The sequence below is a fragment of the Entelurus aequoreus genome, linkage group LG27 (assembly GCF_033978785.1).
Source record: "Entelurus aequoreus isolate RoL-2023_Sb linkage group LG27, RoL_Eaeq_v1.1, whole genome shotgun sequence".
In the NCBI taxonomy this organism is placed as follows: domain Eukaryota; kingdom Metazoa; phylum Chordata; class Actinopteri; order Syngnathiformes; family Syngnathidae; genus Entelurus; species Entelurus aequoreus.
Window position 1 is genome coordinate 18,042,667 of NC_084757.1, and position 23,447 is coordinate 18,066,113.

Below are 23,447 nucleotides of genomic sequence, written 5' to 3' on the forward strand. Positions count from 1 at the left end.
GGTATGGGGGTGTAATAGTGCCCAAGACATGGGTAACTTACACATCTGTGAAGGCACCATTAATGCTGAAAGGTACATACAGGTTTTGGAGCAACATATGTTGCCATCCAAGCAACGTTACCATGGACGCCCCTGCTTATTTCAGCAAGACAATGCCAAGCCACGTGTTACATCAACGTGGCTTCATAGTAAAAGAGTGCGGGTACTAGACTGGCCTGCCTGTAGTCCAGACCTGTCTCCCATTGAAAATGTGTGGCGCATTATGAAGCCTAAAATACGACAACGGAGACCCCCGGACTGTTGAACAACTTAAGCTGTACATCAAGCAAGAATGGGAAAGAATTCCACCTGAGAAGCTTAAAAAATGTGTCTCCTCAGTTCCCAAACGTTTACTGAGTGTTGTTAAAAGGAAAGGCCATGTAACACAGTGGTGAAGATGCCCTTTCCCAACTACTTTGTCACGTGTTGCTGGCATCAAATTCTAAAGTTAATGATTATTTGCAGAAAAAAAAATGTTTATCAGTTTGAACATCAAATATCTTGTCTTTGTAGCATACTCAACTGAATATGGGATAGAAATGATTTGCAAATCATTGTATTCCGTTTATATCTACATCTAACACAATTTCCCAACTCATATGGAAACGGGGTTTGTAATAAAAATAATCTAAATTTTGAATGTTCAGTATATATTTAAAGACAAATATATGTTTTTTTTTCATTAATAGTATCAGCTTGTCAGATTTTTTATTACATGATGCCTATATCTCTATTTTTACATTTTCAGAGCGAGAGGTATTTTTTAAGTTATGTACAGATTTTTTACAGCTACATATACAGTACAGGCCAAAAGTTTGAACACACCTTCTCATTCAATGCGTTTTCTTTATTTTCATGACTATTTACATTGTAGATTGTCACTGAAGGCATCAAAACTATGAATGAACACATGTGGAGTTATGTACTTAACAAAAAAAGGTGCAAACACTGAAAACATGTTTTATATTCTAGTTTCTTCAAAATAGACACCCTTTGCCCTGATTACTGCTTTGCACACTCTTGGCATTCTCTCGAACCAAATAACGGCGGGGATGCTTGTAACTAGGGTTGTACGGTATACCGGTATTAGCATAGTACCGCGATACCAATTAATCATATTCGGTACTATACTGCCTCTAAAAAGTCACCAGTCCACCACCTCCCGCATCCCCGTCGTCGTCATGTTGTGACATTGCTGGTTTTACGAGCAGAGGAGCATGTTCGGCAGCACACAATCACGGAGTACTTACAAGCAGACACAGTGTGTAGACAGAAAAGGGAGAACGGACGCATTTTGGCTTAAAAACTATCGATAAAGGTGAAGTTATAGCACTGAAACACCCTCAGGAACAGGTGCTTTAAGACATGGCTAGCTAGCTAACGGCTAAAGTCCAGCCCCAGTCGGCAGTGTTGTATCTACTTCTAAATGACTAATCCTCGCCTCCATGGCGACAAATAAAGTAAGTTTCTTACAAGTATCATCCCTGCAGGACAAGGAATAGCTAAACATGCTTCACTACACACCGTAGCTCACCGGCATCAAAATATAAACAAACGTCATTGGTGGATCTACACCTGACATCCACTGTAATGATACCAAGTACAGGAGCGTATCTAGTCGATACTATTATGATTACGTCGACATTTGTTCGCATCACACCATCTTATTTTTTTTTAAAATTTATTTATAAGAAGTTTATAAACTCAGGAAATATGTCCCTGTACACACGAGGACTTTGAATATGACCAATGTATGATCCTGTAACTACTTGGTATCGGATTGATACCCAAATTTGTGTAATCACCAAAAACTAATGTAAAGAATCAAACAACAGAAGAATAAATGTGTGTTACATTTTAACAGAAGTGTAGATAGAACATGTTAAAAGAGAAAGTAAGCAGATATTAACAGTAAATAAACAAATAGATTAGAAATTCATTTTCGACCAATTTCGACAAAATAATAGAATGATAAATGACACAATATGTTACTGCATATGTCAGCAGCTAAATTAGGAGCCTTTGTTTGCTTACTTACTAATAAAAGACAAGTTGTCTTGTATGTTCACTATTTTATTTAATGACAAACTTGCAATAAGAAACATATGTTTAATGTACCATATTTTTTTTGTTAAAATAAAACCAATAATGCCATTTTTTGTGTTCCCCTTTATTTAGAAAAGTACCCACATAATTTGGATACCGGTACCAAAACATTGGTATCGGGCCAACACTACTTGTAACCCACTTTTTTTTATTTGCAACTTCAAGTATGCTGTAACAATTAGGTGATAAAACCAGCTTTTATATCAAAAAACGCTTAGGTTGAGGTACCACATTGCTTATACTTTGTGAATGTAAGACTGTCATCATCCAAATACAGCACAAGAATTGAAATAGAAAAACCAACACCAAAACACCATTTTCTTGACAAACCACCAAAGCACACAGTAAACTGCAGAGTTTTTGTATAATCTGTGTACTTGTGGACTTACACTATATTGCCAAAAGTATTTGGCCACCTGCCTTGATTCACATATGAACTTGAAGTGCCATCCCATTCCTAACCAATAGGGTTCAATATGATGTGGGTCCACCTTTTGCAGCTATTACAGCTTCAACTCTTCTGGGAAGGCTGTCCACAAGGTTGCGGAGTGTATTTATAGGAATTTTCCACCATTCTTCCAAAAAGCACATCGGTGAGGTCACACACTGATTTTGGTGGAGAAGGCCTGGCTCTCAGTCGCCGTTCTAATTCCTCCCAAAGGTGTTCTATCGGGTTCAGGTCAGGACTCTGTGCAGGCCAGTCAAGTTAATCCACACCACACTCACTCCAAATTGTTCCCACAAGGTTGGGAGCATGGAATTGTCCAAAAATGTTTTGGTGTCCTGGAGCTAAGGATGATACTCTAAACCTGTTTTCCCGGTTTTTCGATAAGAAAAGAACCGAGTCCTCGGACTCGAATCCCTTTTTGAGAACCGGTACCCTTTATCGAGACCACTATAGTAAAGAAAAAGAGTTGGTTCTTTATTGGAATCCCTGGGAACGAATCCCATCCCGACCAGAAATGCCCTGTGGGACATCACAAGAAATGATGTCACGTAGCTCAGACATTAGGCGCAGATAGGGAAAGCAGGAAAAACAAGGGACCGGAAAAAGCGCTCCAAGGTGTAATAAAGTTCAAAACAAAAGGTATAATCCAATGAATAACTTTACTGAGAGATTTGAGCAGACTACAAACACATGACGAACACTTTTACGACCAACCGGAAACATAGCAACCAGGCTAGCAACGCACCTCCTTTACGGCAGCTGTCGCAACGTTCTTAAAGCAACCGCAGCACATACATATATATACAACATATATGACATCTCCCTTTTTTAACTTTTGTTTTTCTTTCCTTGTAAACAAAACAAAATCACACTGTATATGGGTTGTCTGTGTAATTATAAATAATGCAGACGAGGCGTGTTGGCTGAGTTCTTGACGTTTACTTTCACAGCGTGCTCATAACCTCATTCTTAGCTGCCGGGGGCTACCGCGCATGCTCGTCACTCCCGTTGCATGCTGGGTAGTGTAGTTGTTATATTCCCTAGCTCAGTGGTTCTCAACCTTCTTTCAGTGATGTACCCCCTGTGAGCATTTTTTTAATTCAAGTACCCCCTAATCAGAGCAAAGCATTATTGGTGGAAAAAAAGAGATAAAGAAGTAAAATACAGCACTATGTCATCAGTTTCTGATTTATTAAATTGTATAACAGTGCAAAATATTGCTCATTTGTTGTGGTCTTTCTTGAACTATTTGGAAAAAAACATATACAAACAACTAAAAACTTGTTGAAAAATAAACAAGTGATTCAATTATAAATAAAGATTTCTACACATAGAAGTAATCATCAACTTAAAGTGCCCTCTTTGGGGATTGTAATAGAGATCCATCTGAATTCATGAACTTAATTCTAAACATTTCTTCACAAAAAAAAAATCTTTAACATCAATATTTATGGAACATGTCCACAAAAAATCTAGCTGTCAACACTGAATATTGCATTGTTGCATTTCTTTTCACAGTTCTTTTTGACAGACATTTAAAAAAAATCTCACGTACCCCTTGGCATACCTTCAAGTACCCCCAGGGGTACGCGTACCCCCATTTGAGAACCACTGCCCTAGCTCATAACATCACATCTTCCCCCCTATAAAGAAATAATGTTAACTCAATAAAATTTATTTCTTTTTTTTAGCTTTAAGTTTTCATTTTTTAGCATTGTAACCACATTTGCAAACAAATTTTCTCTTCATAGAATGTTCTTTCAATAAAGAAATAAAGTGCAAAAATGTCAAAGCATCATAACAAACAGTTATGTCAAATAGCAACAGAAGTGCACTTTTTGGAGAACTGTATTATTTTCAGTTTTGTGCCCAAGGGACTGATTTTATTTAACACTATATTTTTATTTATACACCTATAGTGATCACAGAGACAGGTTGTGTTTGTGTTACTGTATATATTTGTTTTTCTGAAAAATCCCACTTAATATACTTTTTTTAGGGGGGTAACAGTCAATATTTATTTATTTATTAGATTTTATTTTTTTCTTATATAATAAAAGTGAGCTTTTGTTAAACCAAATATTGTTTTTTTCCATATACAACAACCTATCTGGACGCGATAAGAGAATCGATAAGGAATCTGTTCGATAAGAGGATTCGATAATAGACTCGAACTCGATAATTTATTATCAAACATCATCCCTACCTGGAGCATTCAAAGTTCCTTTCACTGGAACTAAGGGGCCAAGCCCAGCTCCTGAAAAATAACCCCACACCATAATTCTGATCATTTGGATGGGTGGCCAAATACTTTTGGCAATATAGTGTATGTACTTTTCTAGGTGTGTGTCTTTGTAGGTGAATATTTGTATTTGTAACTATAACAATACAACTTCTTACAGTCTTTGGTTATTGTCAAGAAACACACTAAAAAGCTGCTCAAATGTGTACGTACAATATATGCAATACACAGCACTTATGTATAAGTGTATGTTTGATCATCTAATTGAATCAGCAGCATGGCCTATTGCACAAATGATTAATCCTCATGAAGGTGTTTTTTTTTTGTTAGTAAATGCGGCCTCTGGATTATTCATAGGACAATTAGGTCGGCCTGCCTCCTATGGAAATGAAGCACAGACTTTCAACTTAAGCATTAGGCAAAAGTCGACCTCATGAATAATGCATTTGGATTTTAATATTTCATGCATGGGTATAATTGTGTATGTTCTGCCTCTGGTGGTAATTTGTTGTGCGTGGGGTGGTGCTGCTTCTTTACGTTTATACACTTCATAACCCAGCTCAGCAAGCTGAGCAATGATGATGATGATGCAAAAAAAAACAAAAACCCGTCTCTATAACACCACTGGCCTGAATAAACACAAAGCAGCCATGAGTCACACATGCTGACAGGATTAATTATTGATACCAAAGACTGTCTGCTATAAGGCCGCAAGCAGATAAGCTACTACAGAGCACTTGGTTCCAATAAACAGGAGCTTGTCGCCCAGTGAGTCATTTGCTTATCGCCTTGCCGGGGCTTTCCGAGAGAAACCACATGGCAAAAGAGGATGTTTGGGGAGAAAACATCCGAGGCGGATAAGAGGAGAGAAACAGAGAGGTGTGAAATTACTTTGAATACATCCTTCTAGTACCCTTTCCCTGCACGCGCCTCCATCTTTGTGCGGTGCTGAAACGACTTACTCAATCCGAGTCGCTCCGCTGGAAAAGAAAAAAAAAACAGGCACAGAGTGAATTTCAGCAAGGGGGCAACAGTTAGACTGTTTCAGCTTGTGAATTTAGATAGAATATACAAGAAAAATGTCTCCCGGTTAGAAGCTAATATGTTTTACATCTTCCACAAAGGCACATTTAAGGACTACAGAGAGCACCTGTGAGCTTATATTCACTATAGTACAATATTTTATATTACTGAGCCTCCATTGTTAAATCCCTGGCGTGCAGTATTGTATTTTTCTTTATTAGATGAGCCGAGTTGTGCATTGTTTTACCGTAAAGCTCTGTGTTTGCTGCTCTAAAGCTTTTCAAAGTGTAGAACAGTGTGAGCATCCCTCAGAGAATACAATACGGCTGAGGCCTCCGAGCTCCTCCTTTCTGCTCACCCCACACACTAAAACATGCTGGGATATTTTGATTTTTTGGGTTATAAGGGTATTATTTTAACTAATTTCTGGGTTTTCAAAACTATGAAGAGAGTGGAGTCGGCTCTCTTGGTTGCTTTGTTGGGTCTGCTCCGGTCTCTGGCCATGCTCCCTCCACCCCAGCAGACGATGGCGTGGAACACCGCAGAGGCCACCACAGTGTATATGTTTATTTTACTTTTCATTCATAGCTGCATGTAGAAGAGGCTGGTTGCATCAGCTCTGCTCTTTTAATTTCTTTAATGTCCTTTCTGTTCTTTGAAGTTTGATGTTTCCCTCTTACACACATGAAAGAGGGATGTGTGCTATGGCTATGAGTTGTTTTTTTCCCCTGGCCTCAGTCTGGACCCCCTCTCCAGGGGCCCAGGCTTAGGTCAATTTTTTTTTCTCACCCCCCCATTGTTTACCTGTATCTCACCTTTTTTGTAAGGGGCGCCGGAAGTTGGCAGACCCGTCAGCGATCCTGTTCTGTCTCCCTGTAATGTTTGTCTGATCTTGAATGGGGTTGTGTTTAACATTTTAATTTCCCCTCGGGGATTAATAAAGTATTTCTGATTCTGATTATGATTATGAACCATTTTTGGGTTGTTTTTCAATGAGTAATGCATTTTTGGGTGAAAGGCTTTTTTAAAAATTAAAAATGTACTTTCTTCTTGAAGGGAATTTTATTAAGAATTAATCTCATTAACATTTACAATCACACATCTTATGTACATGGAAATATTTTTTAGGATTACTAATGTCATGATATGTCATGTTTGTTTAGTTTTTGACTCCCTCAGTTACTGGGTTTGTGTTTTGTTGCCATGACTGCAGATTGTTTTCACCTGCCTCTGATTAGTGTTCGGGATGCTCACCTGCTCCTGGGCACCAATCAGAGAGCTACATATTCCCTGCTTTTTGCCACATTCAGTCGGGTTTTCTTATTTGCTTCCACGCAACAGTTACGACGGCTACTAATTTGATTCCTGAGCTAAGCTTTGCCTTTTTGTTTGCCTGTTTAAATGTTAAGCTTTTCTTGTTCGCTATTCTGTTAGCTTCCCGTGCTATCGGCATGCTGGTGCTCTTTTGTTTGTATCCCGCATGATTTATGGACAATAAATAATTTCCTTACCTGCACATTGCCTCTGGAGTCCCATCGGCATCCTGGGAAAACGATCCACGCAGTAAAATGCGACCCCGCCGTGACAACTATGACCATACCTGGCAATTCTTGTAAGAAAAATGTCACTCATATCTTGCTTTTGAGTATATTTTAAGGGAATACAAATAATTTTGATCAGTATTTGGGGATGAGTAGGACAAACCAGCAGTAAAATGTATAATTTTTAATAGGGATGTCCGATAATGGCTTTTTGCCGATATCCGATATTCCGATATTGTCCAACTCTTAATTACCGATACCAATATCAACCGATACCGATATATACAGTCGTGGAATTAACACATTATTATGCCTAATTTGGACAACCAGGTATGGTGAAGATAAGGTCCTTTTAAAAAAAGTTAATAAGATAAATAAATTAAAGACATTTTCTTGAATAAAAAAGAAAGTAAAACAATACAAAAAACGTCACATAAAAACTTAGTAATAGATGGAAATGAGTAAAATTAACTGTTAAAGGTTAGTACTATTAGTGGACCAGCACAATCATGTGTGCTTACGGACTGTATCCTTTGCAGACTGTATTGATATATATTGATATATAATGTAGGAACCACAATATTAATAACAGAAAGAAACAACCCTTTTGTGTGAATGGGGGAGGGAGATTTTTTGGGTTGGTGCACTAATTGTACGTGTATCTTGTGTTTTTTATGTTGATGTAATAAAAAAAATTTTTTTTAAATAAATAAAAAAAACCATACAGATAATTAAAAAAAAAACATACCGATAATTTCGGATATTACATTTTAAAGCATTTATCGGCCGATATTATCGGACTCTAATTTTTAACCAACTATTGGGTCAAGGAGTGCTAAATTGTGCAACCCAATAGTTGGGTTTGTAATAATCCAACATTGTAGTGAGCATAACTCAGCTTTTGTGTTAAATAATTTAACCCAATAGTTTGGTTGGGAATAACCCAACATTAAGTTATCATAACTCAACTGTTTGGTTAAATAATTCAACCCAAAAGTTGGGTTGAAAAAATTTACCCACGATGTTGAGTTAAATTAACTCAAATAAGGGGTGTGTCATTTTCTGAACCAGTAGTTGGGTTAAAATTGGGTTATTTTTTATCCCAACATTTTTTAGTGTGCAAACTCTGTCCACACTTTCACTATAAGAAATAAAAATAATTAATTGTGTCTTTAAATATAACCGAAGTTAGCTTTTGAGGTTTACAAATGTTTTTTTTTTTATTTGTTCTCAAGCTGCTTCACCTTTTTCGAGGTGGAAAAAAAAAACAAAAAAACAAAAGTGATCGACTTTTGTGTTCAAACTACATTTTCTGGAGAAATGTGCCTAAACAGTCAAACAAAACTTGGAGTTTGACGCATCGTCGTATCCTCATTGTTGCATGAATAATAGTTCGTAGCTTTCTTTATCGTTCTTTGTGCTGCGTTTTTGTGGCGACACCGCCACAGAAGAGCACCAGTGAAGAAAAGTGTGACAATTATCATAGACCAGGGGTCGGCAACCCGCGGCTCTAGAGCCGCATGCGGCTCTTTAGCGCCGCCCTAGTGGCTCTCTGAAACTTTTTAAAAAATGTATGAAAAATGGAAAAAGATGAGGGGAAAATTTTTTTTGTTTTGTTTTAATATGGTTTCTGTAGGAGGACAAACATGACACAAACCTCCCTAATTGTTATAAATCACACTGTTTGTATTAAACATGCGAGTTTTTGGCAAGCGCCGTTTTGTCCTACTAATTTTGGCGGTCCTTGAACTCACCTTAGTTGTTACATGTATAACTTTCTCCGACTTTCTAGGACGTGTTTTATGCCACTTCTTTTTCTGTCTCATTTTGTCCACCACACTTTTAACGTTGGGCGTGAATGCACAAAGGTGAGTTTTGTTGATGTTATTGACTTGTGTGGAGTGCTAATCAGACATATTTGGTCACTGCATGACTGCAAGCTAATCGATGCTAACATGCTATTTAGGCTAGCTATATGTACATATTGCATCATTATGCCTCATTTGTAGCTATATTTGAGCTCATTTAGTTTCCTTTAAGTCATCTCAATTCTATGTATATCTCATGACACACTATTTGTATGTAATATGGCTTTTAATTTGTTGCGGCTCCAGACAAATTTGTTTTTGTATTTTTGCTCCAATATGGCTCTTTCAACATTTTGGGTTGCCGACCCCTGTCATAGACCATGAAAATTACTGTGACCTGGTAATGTTTATTACAATTAATTATTGATCAATTACATGCCCATTTCTTTTTTTCAAGCAGACTAATACACATTTTCCACGACACTTCCTACAGAGTAAAATGCTGCCAGACGACACATCACACTGGAAACACTTTTCTGTTCCTTCTCTCATTCAAAAATTGGTAGTTTTACTTTATTCTAGTTGTATTTAGTTTTATCATACAATGGTTAATGTTTCTTTGCTTGGTATTTATACTTGTGAAATCTTAGTCAAAACACTGCTTGTGATTTTACAGTTTTGTTTTATGGGACTATACTATTTACAGTTGTGCTCATAAATTAACATACCCTGGGAGAATGTATGATTTCTTGGCCATTCTTCAGAGAATATGAATGATAACACAAAAGCTGTGTTTCCACTCATGGTTAATTGATTGATGAAGCTATTTATTGGCACACAAATGTTTACTCTTTTTAAAACTAACTGATAAAGTAAAGTACCCAAATGACCCTGATCAAAAGTTTTCGTACCCCAGTCGTTAATACCATGCATGGTCCCCTTTAACATCAATGACGCTTAGAGTCTTTAGTGGTCGTTGTGGATGAGGTTCTTTATTTTTTCAGATGGAAAAGCTACCCATTCTTCTTGGCAAAAAGTTAAGTTTAAGTACCAATGATTGTCACACACACACTAGGTGTGGTGAAATGTGTCCTCTGCATTTGACTCATCCCCTTGTTCACCCACTGGGAGGTGAGGGGAGCAGTGGCCGCGCCCGGTAATCATTTTGGTGATTTTACCCCCAAATCCAACCCTTGATGCTGAGTGCCAAGCAGGGAGGTAATGGGTCCCATTTGTATAGTCTTTGGTATGACTCGGCCGGGGTTTGAACTCACAACCTACCGATCTCAGGGCGGACACTCTAACCACAAGGCCACTTAGTAGGTTCAAAATCCTCCAGTTCCTGTAAGTTCCTGAGCTGTTGAAGTGTATTTCTGGTCTTATCATCCTCGTTCGGACAGAAGGATGTCGCGGCAGTGTGGCTGGATCAAAAGGGTCGTTGGAGACGCTTTACTCAACCAAAAGTTGCTTTATTACAAGCGAGCGTCATTATACAGGTCTGCAGTACCCAAAGGAACCTAGGTCAAAAAAATTAAGGACTCCTCCACTGGGGAAGCCAAACCATCAGTTATATATTCCTTCTTTCTCTGTCTGGGTGTGTTCTAAGTCAGGACAGCACAACCTGACCATGGAAGGAGATGTTTGTGTGTAGTGAAAACAACAGATGTATACCATAACTTGTAGGTTTGACGTTTAAGATAAACATGGAATCTCTCCGCCAGTATAGAGCTATAACTTTTGCATTTCGAAGCCTGTTTTTATTGCTTCTCGTGAGAGAGCTAATTCCAGTCCGCATACAAATGTCCAACTAAGGGGTCTTATCTTATTAATACCACTGTTTACTTAAACTTGGTGGTTTGTTTTCTCCAAGATGAATATAAACATTCATCATATGTAGAACATAATATGAGTTAATTGTTTAATTCACTGTCATGCATGTTTCAAATCTCCCCAGAGTGGCTCAATGATATTGAGGTCAGGAGATTGAGATGTCCCTCCAGAACCTTCACACTGTTCTGCCAATGACAGGTTGACTTGGCTTTGTTTTTTGGATCACTGTCATGTAGGAATGTCCAAAAACGTCCCATGTGCAGCGCCCGGGCTGAAAAGTGCAAATTTTCTATGCTGCATTCATCTTGCAATCAATTTTGGCCAAGTTTCCTGTGCCTTTGTAGCTCACACATCCCCAAAACATTAATGATCCACTTTCGTGTTTCACAGTAGGAATGGTGTTCTATCCAAATGTAGCATTTATGGTTGTGGCCTAAACATTCAGTTTTGGTTTCATCACTCCAAATTACTTTGTTCCAGAGGCTTTGAGACTTGTTTGACGTAATGTAAGCGGGATACTTTGTGACATTTGTGTATAAATTGCTTTCTTCTAGCGACACGACCATGCAGACCATTTTTCTTCAAGTGCCTCCTTATTGTGTATCCTGAAATAGCCACAGCACATGTTTTAGAGAGTCCTGTATTTCAGTTATTTGTAGATTTTTCTTTGCATCTCGAAATATTTTCCTGGCAGTTGTTGCTGAAATCTTTGCTGGTCTACCTGACCGTGGTTTGGTTTCAACAGAATCCCTCATTTTCCACTTCTTAATCAGCATTTGAACACTGCTGATTGACATTCTCAATTCCTTGGATACCTTGTTATACCTCTTTCCTCTTTTATGCAGTTCAATGACCTTTTCTCGCAGATTCTTTGACAATTATTTTGCTTTCCCCATGACTCAGAATCCAAAAATGTCTGCGCAGCACTTGATGTAAGATGCAATGGTCTGTCAGAAGCCCAGAAACTCACTGACCTTTAATACACATACACTAATTACAAACAAACAGGTCACAGGAGAGGATGGGAACCTTGATTAGCCATTCAAACTTGTTTGTGTCAACTTTTGTGCATGTTATCAGGTCTAAGTCCCTGGGATATGTACATTTTGGATCAGGGTCATTTGGGTACTTTCTTTTGTCATTTAGTTTTAAGAAGAGTAAACACAGTTGTTTCCCAATAAATAGCTTCATCCAACCATTAACCATGAGTGGAAGAAAGGCTTTTGTGTTATCATTCATATTCTCTGAAAAACTCAAATTCTTCCAGGGTATGTAAACTTATGAGCACAACTGTATAAGAGAGGGATGTCAACGATAAGATCTCAGAACTGGACGCCTTTGCCTCAGCTTTTGGTCTTCGGTGTGGTTCATTTATAGGCATTAATCTATTAAAGACACTATCACAAATCACAAAAGAGCCATACACTGTGAGAACTCCAATTCCCATACAGAGCACTGTGCTCCTTGTACGTTCCATGAAGCTCATGTAGGCCAGTCTTGAGATTTAATTGCCAATTCCACATCCATGAAATTAAATCCACCCCACACCTAGTCAACCCCCGATAATGCAATCAAATTAAACACTCTGACTCTCTGTTCTCCGCAGGGCTCACTGCGGTGTCCCCTAATGGCAAATCAACCTCCAGTGAGCGGGCCAACTCCACCGGGCCTCCCAAAGAGAGTTGGTCATGGGTTGTCAAGTCAATACGTCGCGCCAGACTAGGTTCTCCGAATGTAGCGTATGTTGGCAAGGACCGCACTTGGGAGGCTGTGGAAGTGAAATCGGCACCCCTTGAGGTGATGACCCTACCCAACTGTTCAGCACAGGAGACCGTAGATAACTATTCTGGCGATGTAGATGAGGCAGATTCTCAAACAACCGTCCAAACTGGACCGGAAAAGGAACTTGAGGGAAGCAGTGATTCCAGTTTTCCTGGTGCTCTTAAAGTCAGTTTCAGTCCAGAAACTCAGTCTTTACGAACAGTGGCTGAACATGCTGCTTCATCCCAGTGGCAGCTTGAGGCACAACCAACCACGTCACCCCAAAAAACAGAAACCGCAGAAGAGGCCAGGGGAGAAATCCTTTATATCCACCGCCCCACCGATAAACTCTCTTCTGCTTCTTCCTTACGAAAAGGAGAAAATGGCCCGAGTGGTGGATTCACACCTGTTTTTAGAAAGAACAGAAAAGATACTGGAAGAAAGTCCGCCCGTGGGGAAGCCAAAGTGGTCACTTCCACACCCGAAGCTTTGGTGGACGTGCTGACAACTACCGAGATCACCACAGTGGGACTTGAGACCACCCAAGACACCCAAGAGATCAACCATGCCACTACGGAAGCCACTAGTAGACCAGAGGACTCAACCATTTCTATCTTATGGATGGAGAAGACAACGAGCGAAGCTGAGGGTAACTTCTCAACTGTATCATCACCAACCCAAGACACCCAAGAGATCAACCATGCCACTACGGAGGCCACTAGTAGACCAGAGGACTCGACCATTTCTATCTTACGGATGGAGAAGACAATGAGCGAAGCTGAGGGCAACTTCTCAACTGTATCATCACCAACCATTCAGCTAACATCCACTGAGTCCAATTTCAAGGATTCTGTGACAGAAATGGAATCCAGGTTGGCAGTTTCTGAATCCTTTGTTTTTGGCAGTCAATGGACACCTTCCAAAGGCTTGAGTCCAAAGTCTGAGGAACACAAGACTTCAGTGGTGACAGACAGCAAAGGAGCAAGAAACCCTTTCGGCATCCTCGTCCCCAACTGGGCTTTTGGGCTCATCTCATCAGGTATGTTCACTTGCTGTCGTCATTATCTAATCTGTGGTGATTAGTTTGATTGTATGCTGCTCAGTGGGAATCACAAACAGTTGTGTTGTTGCTTTTCTGAGGCAACATGAAGGTGATGATTCTGATGTATTCATTTATTTTCTAATGTTTATCATGTTTAGAACAGCAGGTAAACTGGAGCTTATTCCAACTGACCTAGGCTGAGAGGGGGTCCACACCCAGACTGCCAATTTCAGGGTAGTACTTTTTTTTTTTCATTTGCTAGTGCAGAAAAACACTACATAGAAAAAAATGTCCCCTTGTGAGCACAATGGTAGATGAGTGGCTAATACTGATGCCTTACAGCAAAAAGATCCCTGGTTTGGTTCCAGGTTAGTCAATTCAGTCTTTGGGTGTTACATTGTTTCTTGAGTACATGTCTATTTGGACAAATAATGTATACAATATAAAAGTCTGTAAAAGACATTTGCCCTTTAGATATTTTATAACAAGTAAACAGGTGGCAACAAACGTCTCCCTCAAGCAAGTCAGGGCTTTTTTTCCCTGTGACTTACAAACACAAGTGACAAACAACAGAAGAGGAGTATGGTGCTAGTTGTAGGATACTGGTGAAGCAGTCATCAAAGAATCGAAACAAATGTATTAGCGATGAATACCAGTTGTTATTTTACTGCAATGGATAATAAGCAGGTCTTGAAAAATAAGAGTGGTTGTCTTATATTCAGGGTTGTCTTATATTCAGGTCAACCTTTTAGTTAGGCAACAGTGGCAAAGGAAAACCTAAATCCTAACCTCGGACAGAACCAAAACTGCTACCAACCACAAACCAATAGGAAACTTTAAAGTGTGTCTCCTTTCTCTGGCAGTTTTCCCGGCTTCGACATAAATCACACATTCTAAATGTAACTTGTCCTTCCTTTATCCCCACTCCAGACAATATGGGAGTTCAGCGCAGTGAGGTGAGACCTACTAGGTCTTAGTGGAGTAATTAGTGGGTCGGCGTGAGTGCAATTAGGTGAACTGTGGGGGAAGAGACAAAGATCCTTAGCCCCAGCAAATCAATGTCGACACAATCTTCCATGCGATGGAACTCATAATTGACTGTCACTGCACTCTCTTTGCTTTTTGTAATTGTTTTTTTTTTCCCATTGCCTCTCTTTTGTTGAGGCCCCGCCGACAAACACGGCCGCATCCATGCACACTTGTTTTGTCACGGCGTGTTCCCATTGATTTCTCCTGATAGCTAATGGGCACACCACCGTGGCAGAAAGGCGCAGAGAAAATTAAAATAATTTCTCAGGGCATCATCAATGTAATATTCAGCCACAATGTGTTTTTAATTGGAATTTCTTGGAGCAGTGCCTTCTGAGAGTTACTGCCATGTATGCATCCTTCGGTCACTGCTGCTCTTGTTAACCCTTCATCAGGCATGTGTTGAAATTAAACTATTTAGCCCCAGAAAACCCTTGTACTGTAGTACAAGTGCTCAGGTTTTTTATTTTTATTTATTTTTATTCATCATATTGGTTTTAAATGCGTATTAGAAAAAAATCAGAGAGGACCTTACACCCATTACCAATTATCATCAAACTTTATTCAATGGTGTCTCACATGTCAACCCTTTGCCTTTTGGCGGTGATCTGAATTTGGCCATTCTACTCTACTTACACTTGCATCAGAGTTGCAGCTACAGAATGCATGTGTTGTATTTGTTTGTGCAAGTTACCTCTACTACTCCTGAACCGCTGTTCACAAGGGCGCGGAAACCTGTTAAAACACTGCTGTGTTGTCTGTAGGGCTGCAGCTATCGGATATTTTTGTATTCGAGTAATCTATTGATCAGTTTGTTCGGGTAATCGAGTATTCGAATATGTCTATGAATGTTGTAATTGATCCAGGTCATTGTATGAAGCCTACTGAGGTATAGGCACCAGCCGCTAGCCTGGATCTGACCAATTTAAATCCAAGACTAAATTTGACCAATCTAAGTCTATGAGCATAAACTGATGAAGCCTACTCGGATGAGAGGAGAAAACCTCTTCTAAGACAAACCAAACAGTCCAGTTGCCATCGATTGAATGCCCTTAGAGCAGGGGTGTCAAACTCAAATACAGAGTGGGACAAAATTTAAAACTGAAGAAAGCCGCGGGCCAAGGTTGAACAAATTAACCTTTTAATAGGGACCCACACAAGTTTTGCATTGAATATTGGACAAGCAAGGCTTATATAACTTTATAGTGACATGCAAAATTGAGTTTCAAATAATAATAATAATAAAAAAAAATCAATGGCATATCAAATACAATTTAAATAAAAATGGAATTCCTCTTTTCTATTTGCAGCCTTCTGAGGTAAATATCAACATTAACTTTTTCCACAGGCTAATAAATTTGAAAATAAAATAACAATGAATAAACCAACCATTCAGGACTTTAAACTGCAAAGTTTGCAACACACTGATCTAATTTGATGTGCCCAAGCCAGGTACCTGGCATTTTTTCATGGATGCTAGTTCATTAATGTCAGGGCTCAGGCTTTAAGCTTAGGCAACCTTCATTATCGAACGAAGGTGTTCATCAGTCATTATATCTCGTAGTCCACCCGGACCACAGTCTTGGGGGCGTGCCTTAAAGGCACTGCCTTTAACTTCCTCTACGAGCTGTCGTCACGTCCGCTTTTCATCCATTCTAACAACGTGCCGGCCCAGTCACAAGATATGTGCGGCTTCTGTACGCACACACACGTGAATGCAACGCATACTTGATCAACAGCGATACAATACAGGTTACACTGAGGGTGTCCATACAAACAACTTTAACACTGTTAGAAATATACGCCACACTGTGAATCCACACCAAACAAGAATGACAAACACATTTCGGGAGAGCATCCGCACCGTAACACAACATAAACACAACAGAACAAATACCCAGAACACCTTGCAGCCCTAACTCTTCCGGACTGCAATACACACACACACACACACACACACACACACACACACACACACACACACACACACACACACACACACACGCACACACCTTGTAGCGTCCCAGAAGAGTTAGTGCTGAAAGGATTCTGGGTATTTGTTCTGTTGTGTTTATGTGGTGTTACGGTGCGGATGTTCTCCCGAAATGTGTTTGTCATTCTTGTTTGGTGTGGATTCACAATGTGGCGTCTATTTCTAACAGTGTTAAAGTTGTTTATACGGACACCCTCAGTGTAACCTGTATCGCTGTTGATCAAGTATGAATTGCATTCACTTGTGTGTGCGTGCAGAAGCCGCACATATTATGTGACTGTGCCAGCACTTGTTGGACTGGATGAAAAGTGGACGTGACGATTTTCGGGAGGGGCACTGAAATTTGGGAGTCTCCCGGGAGGGTTGGCAAGTATGAGAATTAGCGGTGAATGCGGTGTTACCGCGGCACCGCCGCTGTATATAATCGGCGGGCCATCTCTAGTGTTAATTTGATATCGCCTCAAGGGCCAAGTGAAATTACACGGCGGGCCAATTTTGGCCCACGGGCCAGAGTTTGACACCCATGCCTTAGAGTATTGGGATAATACACACTTCATAGTGTCAATACGTATTTTAGGGAAAACAACATTTTTGTCAATGCCATAACCTACCGTATTTTCCGGACCATAGGGCACACCGGATTATAAGGCGCACTGCCGATGTGCGGGTCTAGTCAGGTCTATTTTCATACAAAAGGCGCACTAAAGGGGTCATATTATTTATTTATTTTTCTAAATTTAAAACACTTCCTTGTGGTCTACATAACATAATGGTGGTACTTTGGTCAAAATATTTTGTGGGCGGTCTTATTTACGTGGCTCACCTTAAGCAGCGTCTTTTCTCCTTCATCTTTGTTGTAGCGGTGTAGCGAGCAAGGATGGGAGTGGAAGAAGTGTGAAAAGATGGAGCTAACTGTTTTAATGAAATTCAGATTTTACTTAAATCAATAACGGAGCAACATCTCCTCATCCGTGGCTCACTAGTGCAATAACAAATGTGTCCCGTGAAAAAACGTCCTCCGGAACTATCTAATAACGTAAAAAAAATAATGTTCCTTGGGTGAATAATGTAAACTCACTACACCGGTATGTTTTAGCACTTTCATGGCGAGTTTACTGACAGATATAAGTAAGAACTTTACACTACTTTGTATTAGAAATGGCAACAGCGGAGGATTAATGGCCCACAACAAGAAGATAGAGAAAAAGAAGAAGCTTATTGACTACGGTGTTGCCACGGACTACAAAGGCGGACGCGCGCACATTTTCAGGACTTATGCAGATCCCAAATACGGATCAGCAGGTACCACAAGGTAAGAAAAGTTGCTTTTGCATAATATTGTGAAACAAAACGCCAGATAATGTCTTACCTTATACACACACCATAATAATACTCCAATGTTGAAGCACAGTACAATCCATCAAGCGGTGCGGCTTCATAGCTTACCAAAGTCGTACTAAAACTTTTTGATAGATATTTGACCGCCGTGTGTAATGTTCTATATTTTCAATGGAACATATAACATTTTTGTGTTGTTTACTTGAGTCATACTGCAGTCTACACATATCTTTTTTGTGTGACTGCCATCTACTGGTCACACTTATCATTACACCATGTACCAAATAAAATACCTCTGAGGTCGGTAAGCACAACCAAAATTCTTCTGTACATTAGGCCCGGTTATAAGGCGCACTGTCGAGTTTTGAGAAAATTAAAGGATTTTAAGTGCACCTTATAGTCAGAAAAATACGGTATGTTATTATTAAATACACATGTTAAATTATTGTTTTCTAATACATGTACATCATCATTGAAATTGCACTTTTAACAGGTTTGCATCAATACATTTTTTTTTAAAATTTGCGCTCTATTGCAGCGGCCGTGCTGAAACTTTATCTGCGTATTTAAAGTTCCAGGAAGTCCTTGCAGTCCTGAAAGGATTATATATCTAAGGGTTTTTCATATCAAATTAATCGATTAATCGTTGCAGCCCGAGTTGTATGCGCTATTATTATTTGAGAAATACACATGCATTGCGGCACTGTTCTTGACTTTTGAAGTTTGAGTTGGATTGATTTGACATTTCTCACACTCTACAAAAGGCCCTCTTCAACTATAGGGTGTTTTGTCTAATCACCATGAACATTGGTATACACTTTTAGGAGCATGAGAAGCGCATGTGTCTAAATTTAGAGCAAGATCGGTTAAAAAAAGCATGGCCACCATCATCTTTGCAGGGACACAATCAGGACTAATTGTTCATACGTCGTCGACCATGTATCTATTCAATTTGAGTACATATGGACTAAACCCAAAACCAATGAAGTTGGCACATTGTGTAAATGGTAAATAAAAACAGAATACAATGATTTGCAAATCCTTTTCAACTTATATTCAATTGAATAGACTGCAAAGACAAGATATTTAATGTTCGAACTGAGAAACATGCAAATAATCATTAACTAAGAATTTGATTGCAGCCTTACATTGCAAAAAAGTTGGCACAGGGGCATTTTTACCACTGTACCACTAAGTTACCAATACCTTAGACACCCCCATACCATCAGAGGTGCTGGCTTTTGAACTTTGCGCCTATAACAGTCCGGATGGTTCTTTTCCTCTTTGGTCCTGAGGACACGACGTCCACAGTTTCCAAAAACAATTTGAAATGTGGACTCGTCAGACCACAGAACACTTTTCCACTTTGCATCAGTCCATCTTAGATGAGCTCGGGCCCAGCGAAGCCGGCAGCGTTTCTGGGTGTTGTTAAAAAATGGCTTTCGCTTTGCATAGTAGAGTTTTAACTTGCACTTACAGATGTAGCGACAAACTGTAGTTACTGACAGTTGTTTTCTGATATGTTCCTGAGCCTATGTGGTGATATCCTTTATAGACTGATGTCGCTTTTTGATGCTGTACGGCCTGAGGGATCGAAGGTCCGTAATATTATCGCTTATGTGCAGTGATTTCTCCAGATTCTGTGAACCTTTTGATGATATTACGGACTGTAGATGGTAAATTCCTTGCAATAGCTGGTTGAGAAATGTTGTTCTTAAACTGTTCGACAATTTGCTCACGCATTTGTTCACAAAGTGGTGACCCTCGCCCCATCCTTGTTTGTGAATGACTGAGCATTTCATGGAAGCTGCTTTTATACCCAATCATGGCACCCACCTGTTCCGAATTAGCCTGTTCACCTGTGGGATGTTCCAAATAAGTGTTTGATGAGCATTCCTCAACTCTGTCTTTTTTTGCCACTTTTTTTTAAACATGTTGCAGGCATCAAATTCCGAATTAGCTAACATTTGCAAAAAATAACAAAGTTTTCCAGTTTGAACATTAAGTATCTTGTCTTTGCAGTCTATTCAATTGAATATAGTTTGAAAAGGATTTACAAATCATTGTATTCTGTTTTTGACTTACACAAAGGTGCCAACTTCACTGGTTTTGGGGTTTGTATGACATGTATGTGAGCATGACATATACAACATTTTAACAACAACTCAAGAGGGTGCCACTTATATTGTTTACAGTTACGAATACTTGCCCTTTACATTACTGTGTACAGTGGAACAGTATAGTGTTGCACACTGTTAAACATGTTTAGATTGTTTAAAATGAGTGATATTTTAATACACAAATTATTCCCAATGGATAAGCATTGTAATTTCCACAACTACTACAGTATATATCCTACCCTTGTCTTTAAAGCCTCCTTCCTACCTGCATACATTTTTCTATTAGTCGCTTCCCTCATGTACTCCATGTCTGTGAGATGGTGACATTTAAATGCATTTCTGCAGTCGGATAATTACAAGAAAGACACCCCCTCATCCGGGTAACCTTTTGTAGTTGTCAGTTATAGTGCTGGAGGAAATTACATCACAGCTCCAAGCAGATCGAGACTAACAGAGGAGAGAAAATGCCGGAGGACAGAGAGCTCAGAAGAAAGAAGAGAGAAAAGGGCATTTTAAGAAATTGGTAAAGGAGTAGTACACTGTACAGGTGAGACTGTAGAAACTTGGCAGTAATCAATAATCACAGGCAGAACTGATGTCTTTATACCTCAATCACCTATTTCTTTGTGACCTTATCTCTACGTTTATAACTGGTGTGCTTCATCCTGGTCTTATGTTACGCCGGTGCACTTTGGAGTGAGAAAGTACATTTAAATATACTCACAAAATGTGTATATGAGAAGTTGACAAAATGATTATACCAGTAATGACAAATTAAAAACGAGACTAAACATTGTCAGAAACAAAATCCAGTCATGTATAATTTTGTTTTGTGAATGGGTGGGTAAAATACTGAATACAGTATATCCATTTACAGTTCTTTAATAGCGTACAATATTATGGAGGGTGGAATTACCGACGAAGGAGAGCCAATTAGAGTTTTTTTCATTGTGAGATGGGGAAGTCGAATTTCTCACTGGCGGGTGTTGTCCCGATACAAATATTTTGGTACCGGTACCAAAATTATTTCGATACTTTTCTGTACTTTTCTAAATAAATGGGACCACAAAAAATTGCATTATTGGCTTGATTTTAACAAAAAAATGTTACTGTTCATTAAACATATGTTTCTTATTGCAAGTTTATCCTTAAATAAAATAGTGAACATACAAGACAACTTGTCTTTTATTAGTAAGTAAGCAAACAAAGGCTTCTAATTTAGCTGCTGACATATGCAGTAACATATTGTGTCATTTATCATTCTATTATTTTGTCAACATTATTAAGGACAAGTGGTAGGAAATGAATTATTAATCCACTTGTTCATTTACTGTTAATATCTGCTTACTTTCTCTTTTAACATGTTCTGTTTACACTTCTGTTAAAATGTAATAATCAGTTGTTTAAAACTTTACATTAGTTTTGGATGACACCACAAATGTGGGTATCAATCCGATACCAAGTCATTACAGGATCATACATTGGTCATATTCAAAGTCCTCATGTGTCCAGCGACATATTTCCTGAGTTTATAAATATAATATACATTTTTAAAAAACGGATGAAGATTTTGTGATGCCAAAAAGTATCGACATAATCATAGTAGTATCGACTAGATACGCTCCTGTACTTGGTATCATTACAGTGGATGTTAGGTGTCGATCCACCAATGGCGTTTGTTTACATTGTGACGCCGGTGAGCTACGGTGTGTAGTGAAGCATGTTTAGCTATTCCTCGTCCTGCAGGGATGATACTTGTAAGAAACGTACTTTATTTGTCGCCATGGATGCGAGGATTAGTGTCATAACTTCACCTTTATCTTTAGTGTTTAAGCCAAAATGCGTCCGTTCTCCCTTTTCTGTCCACATACTGTGTCTGTTTGTAAGTACTCTGTGATTGTGCGCTGCCGAACATGCTCCTCTGCTCATAAACCAGCAAATGACACGACGTGACGACGACGGGGGCGCGAGATGGGTGGCGGACCGGTACTTTTCAGAGGTGGTATAGAACAAAAAGGTGTGGATTTAACGTGTTGTACATCGCAATTTGTGAACACCTGGGAAAAAGTGAGGGGACACGTTTTATTTTTGACACTATATGATGCCATCAGCAGGCGAACCATCGATCGAGACATCTACAGACTGTAAGTTAAAGCTTTGTGTATTTTCTGCTTCTTCTTGTTATTCCTGTTGAAATGGTGATGACAATGAATATGTAGACTACCATTATTTGGGTTAATGTAAACGTCTTCATGCTGCAGGTGTCTACATGCTTTGCTTGCTGTCCGATAATATAAATTGTGAACTCTGTCACGCTGCAAGTGTCTACATGCTTACTGGTCAGAGAACACAATGAAATAAATATACTTTAAAAGAACGGGGGGAACTGTTAACTCCGTGTTAGTTGGTACAGTAAAACACAACTTCGAAAAAAAACATAACTACAGTATGTCGAGAGCGTAGGCAGTGCTGTTAATGGTTTCTCTCTTTCACTTTGTGTGTGAGTGTGAGTGAGTGTGTGTGTGTGTGTGTGTGTGTGTGTGTGTGTGTGTGTGTGTGTGTGTGTGTGTGTGTGTGTGTGTGTTCTTGTATTTCTACCCTTCTTGAGACATCAACAAGGAAAAGTACCTTCCATATGAGGAGCAGTGAACAAGTTAGGACATATATCATGGTCCCAATACGGAAAACCATTGCATCTAATAGAGAATGTCTCATTTGCACCCCTGGTGGTGAAATCTATCAAAATTAAGGTGGTCCCAAAAAGGAGGTATTTTTCTAATTGACTGTGTCCGTTTTAAAAGTGCTCCCCCCCCCTGGTCAACATGAAATAACAAGTGTGTGTAAAAAATGTAAGTGCTCTCCCTCTGGCTAACATATGTAATAACAAGTGTGTGTAAAAATTTAAGTGTCCCCCCCCTCTGGTCAACATATGTAATAACAAGTGTGTGTAAGAAATTGAAATGCATCCCCTTTGGCCAAAATGTATACAAATATATTAAGAAATATGTATATAGAGACATACTGTAATAACAAAGTAAATAATGAAGATTAAAAACCAATTACAAAAAACAAAAAAACAAAAAAGTAATCATTAAAAGCCCAATGTGTCGACTTTTTTCTTATAAAA

The 23,447-nt window shown here is 39.1% G+C and overlaps 1 protein-coding gene across 15 annotated transcripts in view; it reads left to right on the forward strand.

The window, feature by feature from the left end:
* The window catches only part of ncanb (neurocan b), a 567,283-nt gene that overhangs the window by 334,421 nt on the left and 209,415 nt on the right, over positions 1 to 23,447 (forward strand). For 14 of the 15 annotated variants that reach the window (XM_062039081.1, XM_062039087.1, XM_062039082.1 and 11 more), the window contains one exon: positions 12,644 to 13,837. In XM_062039081.1, the coding sequence (XP_061895065.1) occupies positions 12,644 to 13,837 (1,194 nt within the window). Of the gene's footprint in view, positions 1 to 12,643; positions 13,838 to 13,998; positions 14,756 to 23,447 lie in introns of those variants that run through there. The other variant, XM_062039090.1, reaches the window with a different exon arrangement.